At 34.2% G+C, this 20,799-nt stretch overlaps 1 protein-coding gene across 1 annotated transcript in view; it reads right to left on the bottom strand.

The window, feature by feature from the left end:
* Nucleotides 1–20,799, bottom strand: part of dpr11 (defective proboscis extension response 11) — a 163,066-nt gene that overhangs the window by 13,755 nt on the left and 128,512 nt on the right. Inside the window, exons 5-6 of the mRNA XM_017610960.1 lie at nucleotides 14,035–14,243; nucleotides 6,494–6,599 (exon numbers count right to left, since the gene is read on the bottom strand). Of these exons, the coding sequence (XP_017466449.1) occupies nucleotides 6,494–6,599; nucleotides 14,035–14,243 (315 nt within the window). The remainder of the gene's footprint in view (nucleotides 1–6,493; nucleotides 6,600–14,034; nucleotides 14,244–20,799) is intronic.

The following is a 20,799-nucleotide window of genomic DNA, read 5'->3' as shown; positions in this document are numbered from 1 at the left end:
AATGCCGGCACCCCCTAGGATTGTTCTATATCGAAAAAAAATATACCCATATTTTTTTATTTTGAAAAAAAATAAAAAATAAAAATAGGGAGTGCTCAAAGCGCTCAAAGTTTTCCATGTATTTTATATGGGGGAAAAACAACTTTTCGTAGAAATAGTGTAGAATTCTTGAAAATCAACAGTTTTCGCTCGGAAAACTTTTTTTATCTTCAGGAGATTCCCAGTAATAATACGCAATTGTCTCTTTAACCATTTTTTCATAGTAACCATATTTTATAGGTCCTCCTAAACCCCTAGAAAATGCAATGGAAAAATCTTTAATCATAAAAAATGGTTAAATAAACAATTGGATGTAAATACTGGAAGTCTTCTGAAGAGAACCACGGTTTTCCGATTGAAAAATATTGATTTTTAAGAGTTTTATACCATTTCTACGAAAAATGGTTTTTTCTCCATATAAAATACATGGAAAACTTTGAGCGCTTTGAGCACCCTCTAAATATTTTTTGATTTCAAAATAAAAAAATAGTGGTATATTTTTTTCGATGTAGAACAGTCCTAGGGGGTGCCGGCATTAAAATTCCAACTAAATTTTTTTGGACCACTCTAATGTACATATGTAACACATGCAGTGTTGCCGCGTTGGCTTTTTTTACCAAAATTGGTAATTTTTTTCTTTATTTATCATATTTGGTAATTTATTTTTCAACTTGGTAACTTTTTCGATTCAGTCCTACATGTAACACAGGTCAATAGAAGTTCTGGTTCTAGGAAGTGGTACATTAGGAAGTGGGCCGTAAGCGTTTCCTTTTACAGAAACACCAGGTTATCCTGAAATTTTCGCAAAGCGAACAGTTCTTCGGCGTTTCTAGGTTACTATAATTGTGTGATCTACAACATACTGCTCGATAGTGGCTATTGTTATATCTAATAAATGTGGCAACACTGAACTCATGTAAGTAAAATATAGCCACCTAAAAGTCTACACTACGTTGCTTATGCATTTGACAGACTTTTCATTCATTTTCTGACAGTCAGTTACGGCAGCTTATTCATATTATAGTTAGCCCTTTAGCTTTCGACGATAATTTTACATATGAGGCTAATGGAATCCGTGATAAACTTAACTCAGGAAGCATATTAAAAGACAGTCAAAAATGTTAAGTCACCGTAATCGAAGAATTTTTGAAACGATTACTTAGTCAATTAAACACTTTTAAAAAGGCTTTAATATTATCACCAGAAAAGTATGTGAATCACAAGAGAGCGAGTTTCAGGGACCTGCCAATTCACTATTTGACTTTGAAGGAAAGAAAAGCAGCTGAAACTTAATATTTAAACCTTTTAACTTTCCCATGGAATAACCTATTTCAGAACCATTCCATCCGACTCTGAAGAATTATGGATAATTTCTTACGGAGTGAAAGCCGCAACAGGCAATAAAATGCTTGGAAATATAAATAAAGTAGCCTTCATATTATTATCCTTGCCGTACTCAAAGGCTTTTGTTGAGCGCGTTTTTTCCGTAATGAATTCAACAAAACCTAAGATTCGAAATAGGATGAAGTTGGAAAGCCTTAATTCAATAGTTCGAATAAAATGTTATATGAAGGCTAATAGTTTCTGCTGCAAAATTTATCCGATATCAAACAATATGTTATCAAGCTTGAATAGCTCAATATATGACAACAACAGAAATGCAAATGATTCAGACACTACTATAGGTGATTTTGAAGAAATAGTGGAAATAACCGATCTAGCCTTATTATAGGTTTTCATTTTATTTTTAGCGCCAAGCTCTTAAAAGTGGATTGTGCGATTAATCATTCAATATTAGTTATAATAAGTTCAATAATTGTGCAGTACTATTGCAAAATGTGTTGAAAAAAATATATATTAAAAGTATACGTATTTTTAAAGAAAATTTATTGTACATCACTATTATATAAGTGATTTGTGTTATTTATTCTTACCCTCTGAAGGTATAATATTCGGGGTTGGTTTTAAAAACTATATTATAGCAAGATCGCATTTTTTAAATAAAAGATTTGTTAAATCGATTTCATTAATTTTATTAGAAAAAAAATTGGCGTCTTTTGGCGATTTTTTTCAGAAATTGCGCTTTTTTTAAACAATCTGGACACCTTGATGAACATGTACATACATATGTTGAAAAAGAAAATAAATGAAAAGTCCATTTCATAAAATACAATGCATATCAGAATATCGTTGCATTATTTTTAGATTCATTGTTAATTTTTTTAGGATAAGATTTAAAAGTAGAAAATTAATAAAATAAATGGACCAAGAAGTAGAAATAGTAGTCCCATTCATCAAAATCAATTAAAGATTGCCACAAAAATAGTTTGCAATTTAATAAAATTTTAAAGCTAAATTTTCTAATATTCATGAGAGTTATGAAGCCTTTGGCAAAGCAGATCGCTTTGACCTTATTTAATTCATGTAGCATCACAACAGTCTATTCGACAGAAGATATAAACTCTTTAGACATTTTAGCCATGTATTTAGATAAGGTAATTACGTTCTTACTTATGAAAAAAATTACTTCGATTAGCTTTAAATATCTTCACCTTCCGATTTTTTTTTTCTGTAAAAGTTTATTTGGGAAACGGTTATTAAATTAATTAATTCAACAGTAAACAAACCTAAATACATATTACTATTAACTTTGTATCAAGACTTTTCATTAGCCTAAGAGACCACTCAGATACGGAAGTGTTCAAGCGATTCACAACACAAACACCAACTAAATATGTTACTCTGCATGAGCTGTCGCTTCAAGACATCAGAAGTATCGATACCCAGTGGGGAAATGTTATGTATCTTAATCGAAAAAAATAGTCAGTAAATCAGCCGTTTTCACATTCGAAAATGCACTTTTCCCAAGGCAATGTCCTTTTTTGTGTTACAAAGTAATCAAAAAATGTATGCGATTTGATATGAATTTTTGGGACTTTTTTGATACAGTAGTACGCTGAATACACAATAATCAGTAATAGAATCTAAAACCCATAAGGAATGCTTTACATTATTTATCACGCGTGTAATGCATTACTTCCTTTCCCACTGGGTACATTCATATGTACATACATATACATTCTACAAATATTGTATGTGTATTCAACATCCCCGACATTTACGGCATTTTCGCCTTATTCTATATAATGGGCTTAATCTAGCTTCTTATGTTTGCTTTCTTTCATCAAGTGTAAATATTTTCCTCAGCCTGAAGCATTCGAGCTCGTCGACGACGTACAGTACAGTCGCTTGTCTATGGTTTTATGTGTACGAGTAAAGACTTTGATAATTCCTTCTAAAAACTACTTTTAATAAAGTATGTATGTACATATAAGTATAGCGAATGCAGTAACTAATTTTACGTGGGTACATATATGAGTGAGATTGCTTAAAGCCATTGCCATTACCAGCGCCTTAGCTAGCTTCCGCTATGGTGTAATGAATACGAAGAATTAATCATTAATGTTCTTGATGCAAACAAATTCCTAATTCAAGCGCAAATGTTTGTGCATTTTATCCTTAGCAGTACAGCAGCTCGCTATACAACAACGTATGTATGTAAGTATGTAGTAAAAGCGTGAACGTAAAGGCAACAGCCATCTAAAGTCCTTCAAGAGACTGTTCTACTAAATACATACCAACTAAATCTTTACTGATTCGTAGCAGCAGAAATAACTATTTATGTAGTCGCTTTAGTGGCATGGCAGAAGGTATTAGCGGTAGCATAACCTCAGGACATGTTGTCGTATCCTTCATTGCGCTCGTACAGCACGCGCCAAATTGCCATTACTGTGATGTGAGTTTTTTTTTTTTTCAACTCCAGGCAGTAACAGCATGCCGGCGGGGGTGTAGCGCTACAACGACGAAAGTGTGGAAATAAATTGCGCGAATATTATCACAAAATTAACAATACGACGACATAGTGATGCGCAAAGAAGCATAATAATAATAAAAATAATGAAGCAAAGCATAAAAGGATATCACAAACAAATGCAAATGTACACAGGCGGATGCGCTGCGCATCTGGATTGACGAGGGATTCAATTAAAGTGATTGTACAGCTGGGTAAAATTGGTAGCAGGAAGTCGAACGCAAAAAGAAGTGAACGACTTTCTATAGGCATTGTTTGCTCGGGAAAATTAATAAAAGCTTTCATATATTATCGACATATGTACATACATAAACACGTACATATACATGTATATATCTGGAGAAACCATGAACAACATCTTCCAAATGCGCCTTAACACGCATACGCTCTAAATTGTGTAATTTTCCAAAAAGTGCTTTTCAAAGAATTTTACAGAATAAATAAGCCCGTCGGAAAAGCCTTTATGAAATATGGTCCGTTAAGGTATGGCAAGCTCGAACTTCGTAGAGGAATAATGAACTTACAAATCTTCGGAAATAGATAGGGAAACCCTTGAACAATAAGTTTGAAGTATACAAAGGCCATTAAAATGCCAAGAGGTCTTCCTTCTGACAGATCACTCGCGATCTATCAAAATCAAAACTTGCCGAAATCGCACGCGCCGATACAGAGACGTCTTCGCTAACACATGTAAAACTCTCAAAGTGTATGCCAGATCACACGTCGGTATTTAAGGGTTAAAGCTTAGGGCGAACCGGGTAAAGCATTGCTATGTTGATAATTAAGGCACTTGGATGTATAAACATAAACTCTAGCATTATCTATCAATGCTATCCCAGTTGCAGCAGAGGTTCGAACCGCAGGTAAAGGACCTGCAATTCTGTAGCACTTTTTACAGGACACTGGGCCCTAGGTACTGATGCAGCAATACTAGTACTGGAAGGCAACCCTTGTTGTCATAGCTGGAACTATTCAGATGCAGAGGAAATGGTATACCATCTCCTGTGCAACTGTAAGAATTTAGTAGGAGCATAATTAGGATTCTAGGCAAACCTTTCTTTGCAACTTCTTAGATTCCCAAATTCCACGCGCTAAATTTAAGAAATATAAGCTCGATATATTGCTTTATTTCGAAATCGGCCGCTGTGGTGTAGTGGTAAGCAGTGCGCGCTTTCACTCATCAGTACCTGGGTTCAAACCCTGGTCAAAGCAACATCGCAAAAAATATAGAAAAAAGGTTTTTTCTTAACAGCGGTCGTCCCTCGGCAGGCAATGGCAAATCTCCGAGTGTATTTCTGCCATGCAAAACAGCTTCTCGTAAAAATATAATCGCCATTCGTAGTCGGCGTAAAACTGTGGTCCCTCCGCTTTGTGTGACAACATCAAGGCGCACGGCACAAGTCGGAGGAGAGGCTCGGTTTAGAAATGTAATAGGCTGATGCTTTGCAATATACCAACTTGGAACTCAGCCGCGAATTCGTTTCTTCCAAAAAATGTTGCCCTTCCGCGGTGTATGTTTTTCCTTCTTGTCCTTGTCTGGCTCACGGATTTCATAATATTGTCGGTTTAAGCAACCATCTGTATTTCAGGGCAGCCATCTCCCCTAACAGTGCTTCTAAGGACAGAGAATATGCCTTTTTTGTGTGACATTTCAAGGCACGAACGAAATTTTTCGGTGGAAACGAAAACACCATAAAGTACAAATATATATTCAATCCATCGGAGAGCCGTAAAATATGCTTCCGCTCAAAAACTTTTATAACTTGTTTTAAGTCTTAAAAATCACTGGCAAGTCCAAGGAATTTTGTGCTGTATGCAAAATTGAAAAAAATAATCAAATTATACTAAAACACAATTATACTATTCAAAAATCAATGAGGCATTTCTTTTACATATCTTTTACGTCTGATTTGGAGTTCCGTCCGTTTGACTAAGTAAACTACACAAGGCCACAACAAAAAGCAGTAGTAAACGCAAACTAGGGGTAAACACTTCTCTTTGCGTGAAAGATGCGTGCCAACTCAAATCGCTGTGTGATTTCATTATTCTTCTCAGCAATCGTAGAAGCAGCCAACCCCATGGGAATTCAAGTGACCGCGGAGCATAAGCGTGCACGAAGTCAAAATGATTGCTTGAATTTGTCAAAAACTAATGGAAAATTGTGCTAGCTCACGCTCCAAACCCAAGTGGATACCAGAAAATGTCAGCATTCTCCAAGTATTTGATAGGAAAAATATCTCGAAACAAAATAGGGAAACTATGGAAATAAAAGGACGAACGCCAGCACCAAAGCNACGCTCCAAACCCAAGTGGATACCAGAAAATGTCAGCATTCTCCAAGTATTTGATAGGAAAAATATCTCGAAACAAAATAGGGAAACTATGGAAATAAAAGGACGAACGCCAGCACCAAAGCGTGTGGAAGAGCTGATAGTCACCGAAAATCATTTGCACACATTTACTCGCACATATAAACCTTTAACACTGTTTGTTTAACTTTTTCACTTTTGCATTTAGTTTTTCTTCTCGATTACTATGTATATGCATGTGTACATATGTACATACATACTTCTATCTACTTACCATTTATAACGTTGAGCATCACAGTCACACTGGGGCTATTTGACGGGCTACATGTGTAATTGCCATTATCACGTTTTTTCGCTGATTCAATGATTAATGAGCCGGTCTGTATTTGCCAGTTGAATACCAACGAAGCAGAGTGTCAAGAGTCACGAACGGAGATAACATCGAAGGCCAAAGCCAATGTGTCCATTCCACCATTCCACCATCCAGAGGCAGAGTCGGTGCCAGTGAGTCAAAGATTTGCCATGTACCCACCATGAAAGCGGCCAAATAATTTTTTGTTGTTGTAATTGTTGTTGCGTGTGGAAGAGAAATCGAGAAAAGAAAAATTAATATGAAACAATGTTATCTAGAAACGTGCTATTTAGATGGACAGAAATTTATTATTTTGAATTATCGGTGTTTTTTTTTTGGTTAGATTTTTTTTGAAATAGTTATTGTTGCCAATTTTTTCTAGCTTTTGCTTTCAAATTATTAATGAAATTTTTGCCAGCTAAGCTGTCTCATATGAAAAATAAATTTTTGCGTTTACAATTTCTGTTAACTGCTTGGCCGAGTTTCCCCTCTAATTTGTGTGTAGCACTGATGTTAGAACTCAAATGGAGGAATCTAGAACGTAATGCAGTCACCGAACGGCAAATAGGTTTATGGGAAGTTTTTTCAAAAGATACAATTTTGTAACTGAGCGAATTTCTGCCAAAGGAATTATAACTACAGTGCACTCCGGTTACAAATTTTTGCAAATGCCTGCTTACTCATCTAATATTGTTCATAGAACTCAAATCATGAATTTAAAGACCCTTTAACCCTTCGATCAGCTATTAGTCACACGTGTGCTTTTCGGCGATTCTTTTTCAAAACTTTCCATATTTTAATTAATTTAGGACTATGACCCTAATTTACTACGATTTCGTTTAGGATAATTTTCAACTGAATTTTTTGTCTTTAGCTTCAACAAAAGAAATAAATGATGTACTAGTCACCCCGTTGGCTAATTGTAATTGGACGTAATAATCGTAATCGTAATCATAATATTCTGCTGCATATTTTTCGCCTGTTTTATTCGAAATTTTTGGACGGATTATATGGATATATATGTATCATTAGACAATGGCTTTCCCGATTATATTGTTTTATATTTTGAGATATGAACCTCATTTTTCTCTACATGGTTGGCAGTTGAATTCCAAGTGGGGTGCTGAACGGCCCCTTCTCCTGTCTGCTCTTCCAATTCCGATTCGGTTTCATTACACAGTGCGACAAAAACAAAAAATAAAATCGAAACACATGAAACAATCAATATACCCACGAAACTGTGGGCCTAATATAGTAAAACTGCGTTTTTAGTTATTCTTTCTGACGTAAGGATTATTTTTAAAGGACTTTGTAGTTTCAAAGATATTATATAGACTAATTCCAAAACTTATTTAAAAAATTCATTCAAATGTAGAAAAACAGTAAGGGTACCAAATGAAAGAGAAAGTTCTGTAAAATTATAAAAGAATTGGTTCGCAAAGACGAATAGGTATTGAAAATGTCCTTGTAATAAGTTTTATTTTATTTTTTGAAGTGAATAAAGTTCGAAGGACGAAATTCGAGGATGTGGTCGAGTGCCTAATAGTCCTTAACATATAATTTTTTCGAAAATAATTATTGTAAAATTTCAAGGATATTCACTGATAAAATGTTAAAATGACATTTTCAGTACGTAATCGTCCTTATGTACCAAAAAATTTAATCGGCCTTAATTCTACAGAATTTTCTCTTGAATTTGATAGTCATACCGTTTCTATATATTGCACTGAATTTCTTTTAATTTTTTTAAGTACATAATTATATTTTTAAAATTTTAACGTCCTTAAAAAAATCCTCACATCAGAGAGAAAAACTAAACACGCAGTTTTGCTATATTTGGCCCATGGTTTCGTGCATACCTATATAAAATTTTGTGTGTGTACAATTTACTGTCGCACGGTGTTAGAGTTGAATTTACGATCATCTTCCACTACATTAAATTCTGCCGGAAAGTCCTTTTCGAATATTACAATACACAACAACAACAAAACCTCGTTTAAATAAAGTATCCGTCGCCTACTACCATTTAAGTTTCGTTTTCGAAAATTCAAATATACCGTGTATGCACAGTGCATGTAATATTCATATAGTCACCGGGGTGACTAACAGTGTAACGACCAACTCAAAATTCTTCGCTGAAGCGAGGGTTAAGCTAATTCATCCACATATCATAACGTATTCAATTCAAATATTTTTATATTTTATAATTAACTTCTTCCAGAAAAGTCCCTAACACCCCTTCCCAGCATCATTTCTAAAATTTCGAAAGAGAGGTGCATTATTAAGATAATTTATGTTTTCTTCGACACACTCTTCGACACACTCGATAGTCTTTAAATAGATATTTCTTTTATTCTTAATGTTTTTTCACTCTACTGATTACAATTTGTACTCACTTTCATTGGAAAAAGGATCTTCCGATAAAAACTTTTGGAACAAAAGTGACATATGACTAACTCAGTGAGAGGGGAGACCACTATGTTTGCATGTATACATATAAACAAATTATTATTCGAACAAAAAAAATGGGTAGGTACTGGTAAAGTGGCCAGAGTCCGTAAAGGCCTGTATGCAGCTCTCAAGAAAAGCAAAAACTCCATATAAAATAACGTACAAGAAATGGCTAAGAAATTTTCTTGAGTCAAATTTCCTTAAGGCAGTACGCAGTTCTTAAGAAATTTACTACGCTTTCTACTACGGTTTTCTAAAGTTTTTTGTGAAAAAAGAGCACAAGGCAACCCAGGTTTGCAACAGAAATATATGCCCGTTCCATTATTTCTTGAGGAAAGAGTGAAGCAACAGGCTATGAAGTATCCAAAATGTCAAAATTCCTTGGACACACACGCGAAATAATGGCAATTTTTTCTTGACCGTTTTCTTGAGAGCTGCATATAGGGCTTAAAAGGCTCCGGAAGCATTGTCCGCAGCATGCGTCCTACTAGGCCGAGTATGGTTTGAACTGCCATCAAATTATAACTTAAAGATGCTTTATCACATATTGTTGAGAAATACATAGGCAAAAATTTCATAAATTTAATGAAGGAAAGTTTTGCTCATGCAGCAGTACATATCATGCATTTAGGCGCTTGGTGTTAGTAGTCGTGCCAAAACAACATAGACACCTTTATTCCCAGAATTCTAATCCCTGGTAAAGACATGTACATATATCCCATGCCGATAATACTACCAAAAGATGGACCATCCCTGATTTGGTAGGTCATAATTTTACACATTTCAATAAAAATATTTTTATTATTATTTAAAACATCGTCATTATTAAACATCATCGTTGAAATGCAAAAAGTCATATCTAATAAAAAATTCGAAATTCACTTTTTGATTTATATGATGGATTTCATTGAATTTCAACTCCCGACATCATTTTATGAAAAAAATATTAGTCACGACTTTTGTCATTTCATTTACGATGTTGTTACGTCTTTTTGCAGTTCAGGTGACGATATGTACTTAAAATAATAAAAATAATAATTTTCCTAAGTACCGTGAGAAATTTTGTCTGGATCTGCCCCAGGCCGTAAAAAAACTTGTCCATTTTGTTGCTCGCGGGCGAAGTAAAATAATCGCAAATCAAAGAAGTGTAAAATCGGAGAATATTTTGTCGACAGTCGACAATGGAACTCGCTGTTAGCAAATTGAAGGTTGCGTGCCTCGAAGTGGACGAACGCAGAGGTGAATGAAGCAGCGTTGCCCACTATAAATACGAAATTGTCGATAGTGTCGCCATCGATGGTGGAAGTATCTAGTTTTTTTTTGATTTGCTGTTGTTTTGTTTTCGATGCCATGACATGCAGGAATCAAAGCACAGCAAAAGCAAATTAAATAACAAAATTAAAGCTTTTCCAAATCCTGCAACAAACACGTTCGCCTCATATGCATTTATAATGATATTACGGTAATACTGCAATCCAAATTGCTCAAAATTAATATCAGTTATTCAAATGTATATATAATATATAATATAAATATGAAAATGGGCATTACACCGACTACTTGTTATAAAATACATATGTAAATATTTTTTGATAATTCTGAAATCTGTATCAAGTTTGTTACATATGTGTGGTGTACATATCACTTTAGGTCGAAAGCTTCTGAAACTCAGTAAAAATCACGCACATCTTTTGTATAACCATAAATTCTAGGAAAGCGAAAAGTCATGTATTTTTGTAGGTAGCGGTTTCACCTGAACCTTATACTTGTTTAACTTTCGTTTACCATCCTTAAATATACCAAGTCAATAATGCGAAAATTTAAATTATTTTTGTGAGAGTTTTGGCAACTCTGACTTCACACATTCATGGAGTGGTGTCAAATCAAAAGCCTTGCTCATGTTTAACCGTTGTTTATCCTGTGTCGCATGTGTATCACAATCGGTATCCAGCCATATTTGCAAAGTCTGCAACTGCAATGTTTAACAAACAAAAACACGAATAAAGAATACAGAGTATTTATATATGTAAGTAATTGTGTTTGCGCTTGTATTTAGCTTAAGTTTATTGAATTTTCTCCCTTTGCAGTTATTCAATATTCCCTAATTGGCTGTCAATGTTGGCGGTGTTACTCTTGTTAATAATAAATACAGATTAAATGCTGTTGATGCGAGCTAAAGGAACAGGTGACTTGCATTTTCATAAAGCCAAAGTTCAAACAAACCAATGCGGCTATAAACGACAGTAATTTATTGAAGTAGGTGCTTGTATGTATGTACATAAATATGTACAAATTCATGCATAAATGATGAGCAATAAATTTATATGTGGCTTTGTGGGAAATAGATTTTAACGAGATTAGGAGATTATTCAAGTTTCTTGTGCTTCTCATTTCGAAAATTGGACGATCTGTTGGACCCTCCAGACACATTTGTCACAAATATAATAACATTTGACGATTTCGCCATTTGCGTGAAGATAAATGAGAAGGTACCCTCACTATTGTGATGCGAGTGGAGTGAATACTACTCTTTCAACTCTGCTCTGCAACGCAGTCCTGTCAACTTTTGACTTTGTCGTTGAGACATCATTGCTCTACCGACTTTAACACTTTCAAAATATAAGAGCGCTCAATTGAACATTATTCACTTCAAAGCTTCTGGCTCTGCTGAACAAATTCGAGTAATTTTGATTTGCATTTCCTGTTGGGGCTCAACGAAAATTTTACTATCACAGGGAAAAAGGAAGTGCATACATGGAAGCTATCTTCAAAATAAGTTTACATAAATAATGGTATGTTCTTATAAGCTCTTATATCCTTGTTTGGCGTTGTATCCGACTAAGAGATTTCGACCTAATTTAATAAGTAATGCGCGCAAATCGTTTCTCTTCTATGCCAACTGTTAGCCAGTTCGAAATGCTAATAGATGCCAAGTTCTTCTCCACTTGGTCTTGCCATTGCAGAGAAGGTCGCCCTGTTCCTCTGCTACCACCAGCGAATGGAGAAGCGATTGAATCCATTCGAATGACATGGCCAAGCTGGAGGTGCAGTTCTATTTGAATTCACTGCACTATGACATGTTGTTGTAAAGCTCATGCATTCGATATTCGCCAACGCGTAAAAGTCCGTTAATCTTTTGCAAGACCTTTCTCCAGAGCCGCCTTATCGGATGCTGTCGAGAGAGAACCTTACTGCTCAATTGTCTACTCAGTCCAAAGTAGCACTTGTTAGCAAGCGTATTCTCCGTTGGATTTGAAGGCTGGCATTACGCAAGCAATTGTACGCTCTTTTAATAAATTATACCTGAGCGCCTCAGTTCTGATTATCTTCTCCATCATCAGATTAAAGAAATCACACGACCAAGAGGCGACCTTTCTGAAATCTTGTTTGGCATCGAATTGCTCGGAGAAATAGGCTACTCCTTTTCGTGATACCGAAACGGCATTTATGTCGAAAAATAGCTCCTTATGTGTCCAGAGATTTAAAAGATTTGTAGTAAGGTGAATACCTGGTCAATGGCAGATTTTCCAGGCCTAAAGTTACACTTATAGGGTCCAGTCAATTCTTTGACAGTGGATTTCAATCTTTCACATAATACGATCGATAAGACCTTAAAGCCTTATAAGGCTGGTCCCACGATAGTTGGGTAATATAGCACGGTCATATTTTTTTTTGGATTGGGCAGAGCACAACTAAATTCCAGTCGACGGGCATGCATTCGTCGGACCATATTCTCCATAAGAGATGATGCATAAGGTTATAATTATAAAAGTGAAGTTTTAACCTTTTGTGCTAAAAAAACAATCGGGGTATTCACAACGGTGTCGTAAGTGTTGTATTGTTGTAAACTTTAAACACCTAAAAAATTCCTAAGGGGGTTCGCAAAGTACCATTTAAGTTATATTATGCATTTCCGCAGTGTTAGAAAATAGGTGGTTGTGGTTTCAAGTGCTCTAAATATTTATTTTAGCTTTTAAAGTTTACGACATACAACATATGTTTAGCTTTTTTTACATCTTATTCAAAAGATTCTACCAGATCCCGTTATTCCATTATAGATGTTAAAAAAATTACAAAAATGAGCATTTTACCACTTTTAAGTCAAAATATCTCAAAAACTGAAGCCAATCTAATATTTCTAATTCTAGGTGATGATACTACGGAAAAAATTCTATAAGAATCTGGGTTCACTTTCCGTGTCGCAAATATATATACTTTTTTTAATTTTATTGGCCTGTGTTATCATAAATTTTTACTTCTACGTCAACTTGGTTTTTTGTTCAACTCAGAATTTATGACACCAAAAGAGTCCGAAACGAGTCAGTCTGGTTGACTGGTTGACTGGTCTCAGAATTAGCATCCAGAAATTGTTGTAAGGGTGAATACAGGTCATATTATTTTAAAATTTGTCTCAAAAGTGTATGTTTTAAAATTACGACAAGGGAATCCAATGTGGCATAATAATCGCAATCCCACAAGTTTGCGGGATCGAGATCATCAATTCCGCGGATTCGTGGGATTTGCGGGACTGAAAAAATCATATTATTTCCTCCAAACAGTTATATTCAAAATTTATATGTAAACGAGACGATATGATTTAGAAAATCTACGTTTTACTTTGAATTAGGTTGACTTTTTTGATAATATTTCCGAAGGAACAATTAAGTCTTAAATGCTCATCTTTTTAATTCGACCTTATTTTATTGCACAATCAGGAACTTTTGATTTTGGTGATTATGCAGAGTTTCGTAGGTATATGGTCAAAATCGCTATATCTGTTGGGTATTTTTCAGAAGAAAATATATCATAATAAAAGTGTTTTATCCGTACTATGCAATACCCGCTCGCTCTAATCCCAAAACTAGCTTAAACGTCAGTGATTTGGGATTACTCAAATTTAACTAAGTCTCCTGTTTTTCAGCCAGCCGAGCCTGGTACACCAACCGTTCCATACGACAGAAAATACCAGCAAGTTAATATGTACGTATTTTAAAAATATCCGCTTCACTTACCGTACTGTGTGCGTCGCCTTCGATCTCGGGCAGACTCCGGTCGACTTGTGTGCGATAGCGACGTGAATCGGCATTTATTTGCTCCGTACTATGGAACCACATTATGAAAGTGGGCGGCTCCAGTGCGCCACGAACAATGCAACGCAGAACTACAGTGCTGCCAGCTTTGACCAAGCGATCTGGACCACCAACGATTTCGGTGCGGGGCACTAAAAGTATAAAAAATGTATATGAAAAGATTAAATAAATAAACGTATCTACATTTGTATGCAAATGTAAGCATATGTATAGTATACTTATGTATGCATGTATGTATCTATATTTGTGTATTATTGTTGTAAGCAGCCAGTTACGAATTCCAAGCAAAAATAATAATTTCGAGGAAGTACAGGTGTAACAACGGCTTGTCACTCTAATGACAATTGAATGCAAAGCAATAAACTAAATTAACAGCTGCCTGGCACGTACGACACGTAGAAACACCTACAGCCACGCATATGAACCAACACGGTCACATTCGCTCGATGAGTTGTTACATGTGAATTTTTAGATTTCTATCCATATTGAATACGTATGTATGTATGTAGTATGTAGCTATGTGTGAGTAACTCAATTGCGAAAAATAAAAATAGATGGAGATTTCAAAGATTTCACATTTACACTAAGCACGGAAACGTAGAGCAGCTGCTGGCACGGGAAGCGGAATCTCTTTCGGAAATAGCAGATGTGGCATTAGCACGTAGCAACCAGTGACGGAAGTGTAAATGTGGATTTGTTGTGGCGACGTGCACCATTGTAAACATTTGGTGCATGTGATTGTCTTGTATGTACGTATGTAGGAATTCATGTGAATCTACAGTTTGCGTTTCCTTGGTTCGCATTTTTTGCGTTCAGTAAGAACAAGCAAGCACTTGCGTTTTGTGCTCGGTGAAATTTTTTGTCAACTATTACGCTGTAAAAAACCAAAAACCGTAGCAACTTCTACCGAAGTGGTCACATTTAACAAATATCTCTGGCACTCGATAATTCTTACAAGCTCTCATAATACAATTGAAAATATGCATGAGCGCTTTTTTTTAAACTTGAATAAAATTTTGAATATTTATTATGTGCTTTTTTTGTATTTCTTCGTTTAATTTTTGCTCAGCTGAGGGCAGTGCTTTTGTAAAAGTGCTGATGTTCAGAAAAATACGTATAATCACTTCTCATTTCCGACCTACAAACAGTGATGCCCGACATTCTCTGTTAAATTACCCACGAAAATGGAGGAAAAATCCCTAAATTACCCACATTTTAAAAATTTATCGCACAAAATTCTTAAAGAATTGAAAACATATATTTCAGTATTAAAAAAGTAACATTCATGTTACCTTAATATACATACAATGATATACATTATAATATTCTTTTGAAATTCAATGATCGATTAATTACTCACTAAAGGTCTAAAAGAATTGAAAAACATCTACTACATTTATAAATGAGCTTCAGTGTTTATTAAAATCCAAGTTTGTAAAAATACTTTTTTTGCGTTTTTATGGTTGAATACCTAGTGGCAATTATTAAAACTATCACAGTTACAAATTGTTTGCATTGCGTAAGCGAATGTGATTTTTGGTGACTTTAACTTTGAAGAACTTAACTTTTTTTGAATCAACAGCAACCGTTATTTTATATACATAATATATACATACATGTACTACATATTTAATATTTAACATTTAAATTTTCTTTCTTAGTCGGCGCTTGAATTTTTTAAAGGGAGACAAACTTCAAATTGTCTTTATAGACTTTAATACGTATACATAATTTTACACCATATCACATCTGCAGAACGATTAATTACGTAAGAGTTTCGAATATTCTTGAATATTGATTAATTATGCATCGATAATTGTGTTAATTGAAAATCCCTTTTTTCCCTTTCAATAATTTTTGCTGCAAAATATCCCTCAAATAGGGATATTACCCACAATCTGGCATCACTGCCAACAAATTGAATTTCCGTATTGTCTTTTTCACTGCTTGGACAGCATTGTTATTCAGTATTGCACAGCCTGCCGTCATTACCGTATATATTTGAATATTTTTTGTATTTGCAAAAAAAAAAATCACTTTAACACCCATTGCGCCTTTTTGTTGACATGCTGGTAATAACTTTGGCATACCGGGCGTTTACAATTTCTTTTTCAACTATGCAATGAACGCATATACATACATATACATACGAGTAAATTCATATGTGTATTATTTTGTATGAAGTTAAAATTAAATCCCTCTTGCATTATTCCCAGAAGTACACATAATTTGTATGCTCAGATAAATGATTTCGTGTGAATGCAAAAATGTAACGTTTCAACCAAAATCACTAAACTTGCCTAAATTTATGAAGTATCGACATTTCGGTTTGTACTTTTTCCGAAACAAGATTTGGCATTAAGCGCTGCTAATCTGCAAGAGGTAGGTTGGTATTGAAAATGGGTTGAATTGCACTACAATTATTAGTCTTATCTTCTATTTTAAAAAAGTTTTACGAAATGCAAAAATTAGCTCAAAACTTAAATTTACAGTAAAGTTTTAGGTTTAAATTTAATTATGTTATTTAATTTATGAATTAATTAAAATATTTGTGTAGAACACTTAATCTGCTACTTGAGGTCGAAATAAATCTCTTAGGTGCTGTTACACAGGCGGTCATATGATCCCTGGCCACCAATTGTTGACTGCAAAATGAAAAAGGGAGAGTGAGCCAGAGAACTGAACCGCATGGCCAACCGGTTAAAGTTTGACCAGCCCGCTGAGACCGAATCACTGATCATAAAAAGATGGGCTTTGAGTATAATTTTCTATTTGTTCCTTTTAGTAGCGAAATGGAGTATTTTTGGAACTATTTTCTCCTTTTAGTAGCATAATGGTACAAAGTAGTAAAATAAGTACACATACTTTTTGCTAATTACGCTGGTCATTTGACCATCTACATAACATCCTGTTGAACAAAGAGATATAGCACATTATCTGCAACCGATTATTACCAGTAGCCCACTAGAAAAAAATATGTATTCATTTTGACTATGTAAATTCAAAATTTCAAAGATGTTTTTCTCGAGTTTTCGATTTTTTGGATTTTGACAATATGGTCGTCCGCGTAATAGCGCCCTTACGGTTTAAAAACATCGCCTGGCTTAGAAAGTTATGCCGATTAAAATATTGATATGTCCACTCAATTTAACAGGAAATATTTTAAATTAATTTAAAACTATGGGCGACTAGCGCATCGCTGCTTATTTCAATGACGGTTTATTTCTTGGTCATCGTATCAAGTTGGAAGAAATATCATTTTGTAGAGAAAAGAATTATCTACATAAGTGCAGTGGTTAGTAGTAAGCTGCTTATCACTTTCCCGTAATCGATTGTTAAATGATTGATTTATTTTGTATGAAATATGAGAAGGAAAAATAATGTTACTCATACGCCATGTACCCATGCAACTGATCAAACGTAACAAAAAAACGTAACATTCGATAACGCGAAGGTGATTAGGTGATTAGTCGCAGCATAGTACTTGCCAATGCTATTATTTAGATAATACATACTGGACTTGTTTGATTGCTTTGTTTGTACTTTTATAAGAATGAACAATTCTAAAGAAAATTCTTTAAAGAGAAGATGACACTTTGTGTAGTTGGTTTGTTATGTGGCTTTTTGTCAACCAGACAAAAAAATTAATTTTTTTTTTACTAAAAAGTCGCCAAATAAAATAATAAATAAACTAAAAGAATTCCATTCCTTTAAATTTCAAAAAGCAAAATCATAAAAATTTGGTACTATTTATTATCTCCTTAATTTGGATAAATTGAAAAAAAAAAACGTTCCGGAAGACCATTTTACAGTTTTTTTTATAATTGCTTTGCAACTTTTATCATTGTAGTAATAACCTGAGATGATGCTGCTGGCGCATGCAGTTGATATTGCCATCGTCGGCCAGAAACTGAAAGACTCCAACGTATGTAGATGAAAAAAAAAAGTTTAGAAAAATAAGCAAAGAAGGATAGTGTCGCGGTGAACAAGGGCTGCGTTTGATGAGGTGGCCAAATACATTTTCGACAGTAAACTCTCTTAAGGCTCTTTAGTTTAGCACCAGTATTGTAATATTACATTTATTCTATCAATTTAAATGAATAACATTTTTCAAACAGATGGCAACCCCTTCAAAATTATTTGCGGCAGTAAAGTTTTCTAAATCTTTTTCGTTCGATATCCATATTACAATACAATTTATCTTATTAATGTGATTTAATCAAAATTTTTATGCAGGTGGCAACCTTCCACAAAAATTTTTTCGGCTGTAAGCCTTCTTAAACCTTTTTCGCTTGACAGCCATATTGCAATATTTAGTTTATCTTATGAACTTACCTAGGCTGCGATTTTAAAACAGATGGCAACTCTTATTTTTTTATATTTTAAGTTTGACCTTAAGCAATACATCGGTGAAAACTGCATTCTATGCCATGCATTGGTTTTCGAGTGATTCTAAAATTTGTTGATTTGGCTTCTGTTGCTATAATTAAGACACCCCATATTAATTTTTCATTAATACCTATAATGTACAGACATCGGCCTGTTACAACATTATTATATGTATAGATTCTTAAAACACAAAGATGTTACCCTTATTATGCCCAATAAAGTGAATCAAAAATGTAAGAAGATTTTTTATGTTTCTCTTTATCAAAAAGCCATATAACAAATTAAGTAAACAAACTATGTCTTCGTTTTCGCCAATTCTCTTCAAAATTGATCATTTTTAAATAAAATAAAATAAATGTGCATATTTAGTAGACAATTATCGCAGAACTCGTAAGCTTACAAAATATGCGTTGGGTGTATTCAAGGGGACATGATGTGAAATACTATCAGTTGCAGGTCGGAAAAGATCCATAGGACATCCAAAGACCTATGTGAGAGGATCCGCTTAAGTTAAAGGTAGTTGAATGGATTGCCATTTCAACATTGAGAAATGTTGCGATGAGCTCTATCTATAGCTATGAAAATATCTTCAGAAGGTAATGCTTAACAATGGGGCTGGTTAAGATGTCGTCAGCTAGGTTTATTTGCTCTTACAATTTCTCTCTTCATAGATCTGTAGCAGACTCGTAAAACTGATATAAGTTTTGATTTTTAAGTTAGTAAATAGATAATTTTTAAATTTCAACTTAGGAAAGCTAAACGCTTATTTAAGAAGATAATAATCTTACACCTAAAGCCCAACATATTTCGCTAGATATGTGAAACTCTGAAAGAATATGATTCGAGTCTCACCTGTTCATCCACACGTAAACATACACATACAGATATTTAGACCGGGACATATTTCTACATGGAATTTTTTGTACTTTGCCCTTTCCTGATTAGAAGACGCGTGATTCGCATTTACATTTATTACGCTCATTTTGTCTAGGCAACTCCCTTTGTATGTGTCTGAATCTACACGTTTTCCCAAACCAATTGTTTCCGCTCGATTTCTTTAGTCAATACTTGGACATACGTTTGTTAATTTTTGTGATTTGATTTTTTTTTTAGAGCAATAAAACTGATTCTGCTAGTTGAGTTTTCGGTTTGTCTTGATTCGTAGAGCTTAACTAAACACTTGCGTTCATGCGAGAATCATTTACAGGATATTTCTCTCGGTTCATTAATTTCTTTTGCAAACATTTCTATGTGTGTGCATACATGTTTCTTTTTTTTCCTCTATTTCCTTTCAATAGGGGGTAAATTAACATCATATGGAGATACATATAATGTCTGCAAGTAAATCCTAATCTAGACAAAATAATGTATACATATTTTACTAAGTAACCTGAGAACTACTTATAGACTATATATTAATACTTAACATATTCACGTACTTAATTATTGATATCGACTTATCAAGACTAAGTAAAAGACTTTCGGCTTTTGTTTCTAACTCACTAATAGGCAAGTTAAAATCCGTCATTTTGGTATCACTGTTTTTTCATATATCCGTTGGATTTTGCATATTCGTTAAGGTCAAGATAATTCGAGGCCATCTTAAGCCATTCTAAGAGGCCAAGGGCTGAAAAAAGTGCTTCCTTGCATGCCTTCGAGAAGGGCTTATCCATTTACAATTTACGCGAATGCATAAATTAGTATTATTTCTCATTACAAATTAATTTCAATAAACATTGACTGAAATCTGAGGTCCAGTTGAGAAATTTTCACCCAGCAATAAATACAATTATTAAAACTAGAGTGCCAGTTACTGTCGAAATTCGACAGTTTTTCTAGTTTTTAGGAGCCTTGGAGAGGTTTTCTAACTTAACACGTAGCAAAACTTATACGGTACAAATTAACTTACCGGGAAATCTTCTGCTTTAGAACTAAAATGAAACTAAAATTTTTTTTTATCTTATCGTTATCGNACTTCGGCATGACTTGGAATTGACCCGATACGTTCCAGTTTATCGATAAATTTCAATGATTTGATACATATCGATAGTTCGATGAATTTCAAAAACACTGAAATCCGATAACTCAACTCGACCAATTTCAATAACTGTGAAATTCGGGGGCTCGATAAATTTTGATAACCCAAAAATGTAAATTCTTTGGATACGTTTATAAATTTTTATTTTTGACAGCTCCAAATTTTTTGAAAGGTATCTAAAAATTCTTAAAACTCGTTATACTCTGTATATCGATAAAATTCGATAAGCAGTGATAAATCGATAAGCTTATATAACCTTG

Source organism: Rhagoletis zephyria, unplaced genomic scaffold (assembly GCF_001687245.7).
Source record: "Rhagoletis zephyria isolate East Lansing unplaced genomic scaffold, Rhagoletis_zephyria_1.1 Rzeph_scaffold_00356, whole genome shotgun sequence".
NCBI lineage: Eukaryota > Metazoa > Arthropoda > Insecta > Diptera > Tephritidae > Rhagoletis > Rhagoletis zephyria.
This window is presented reverse-complemented; position numbering and strand designations above follow the sequence as displayed.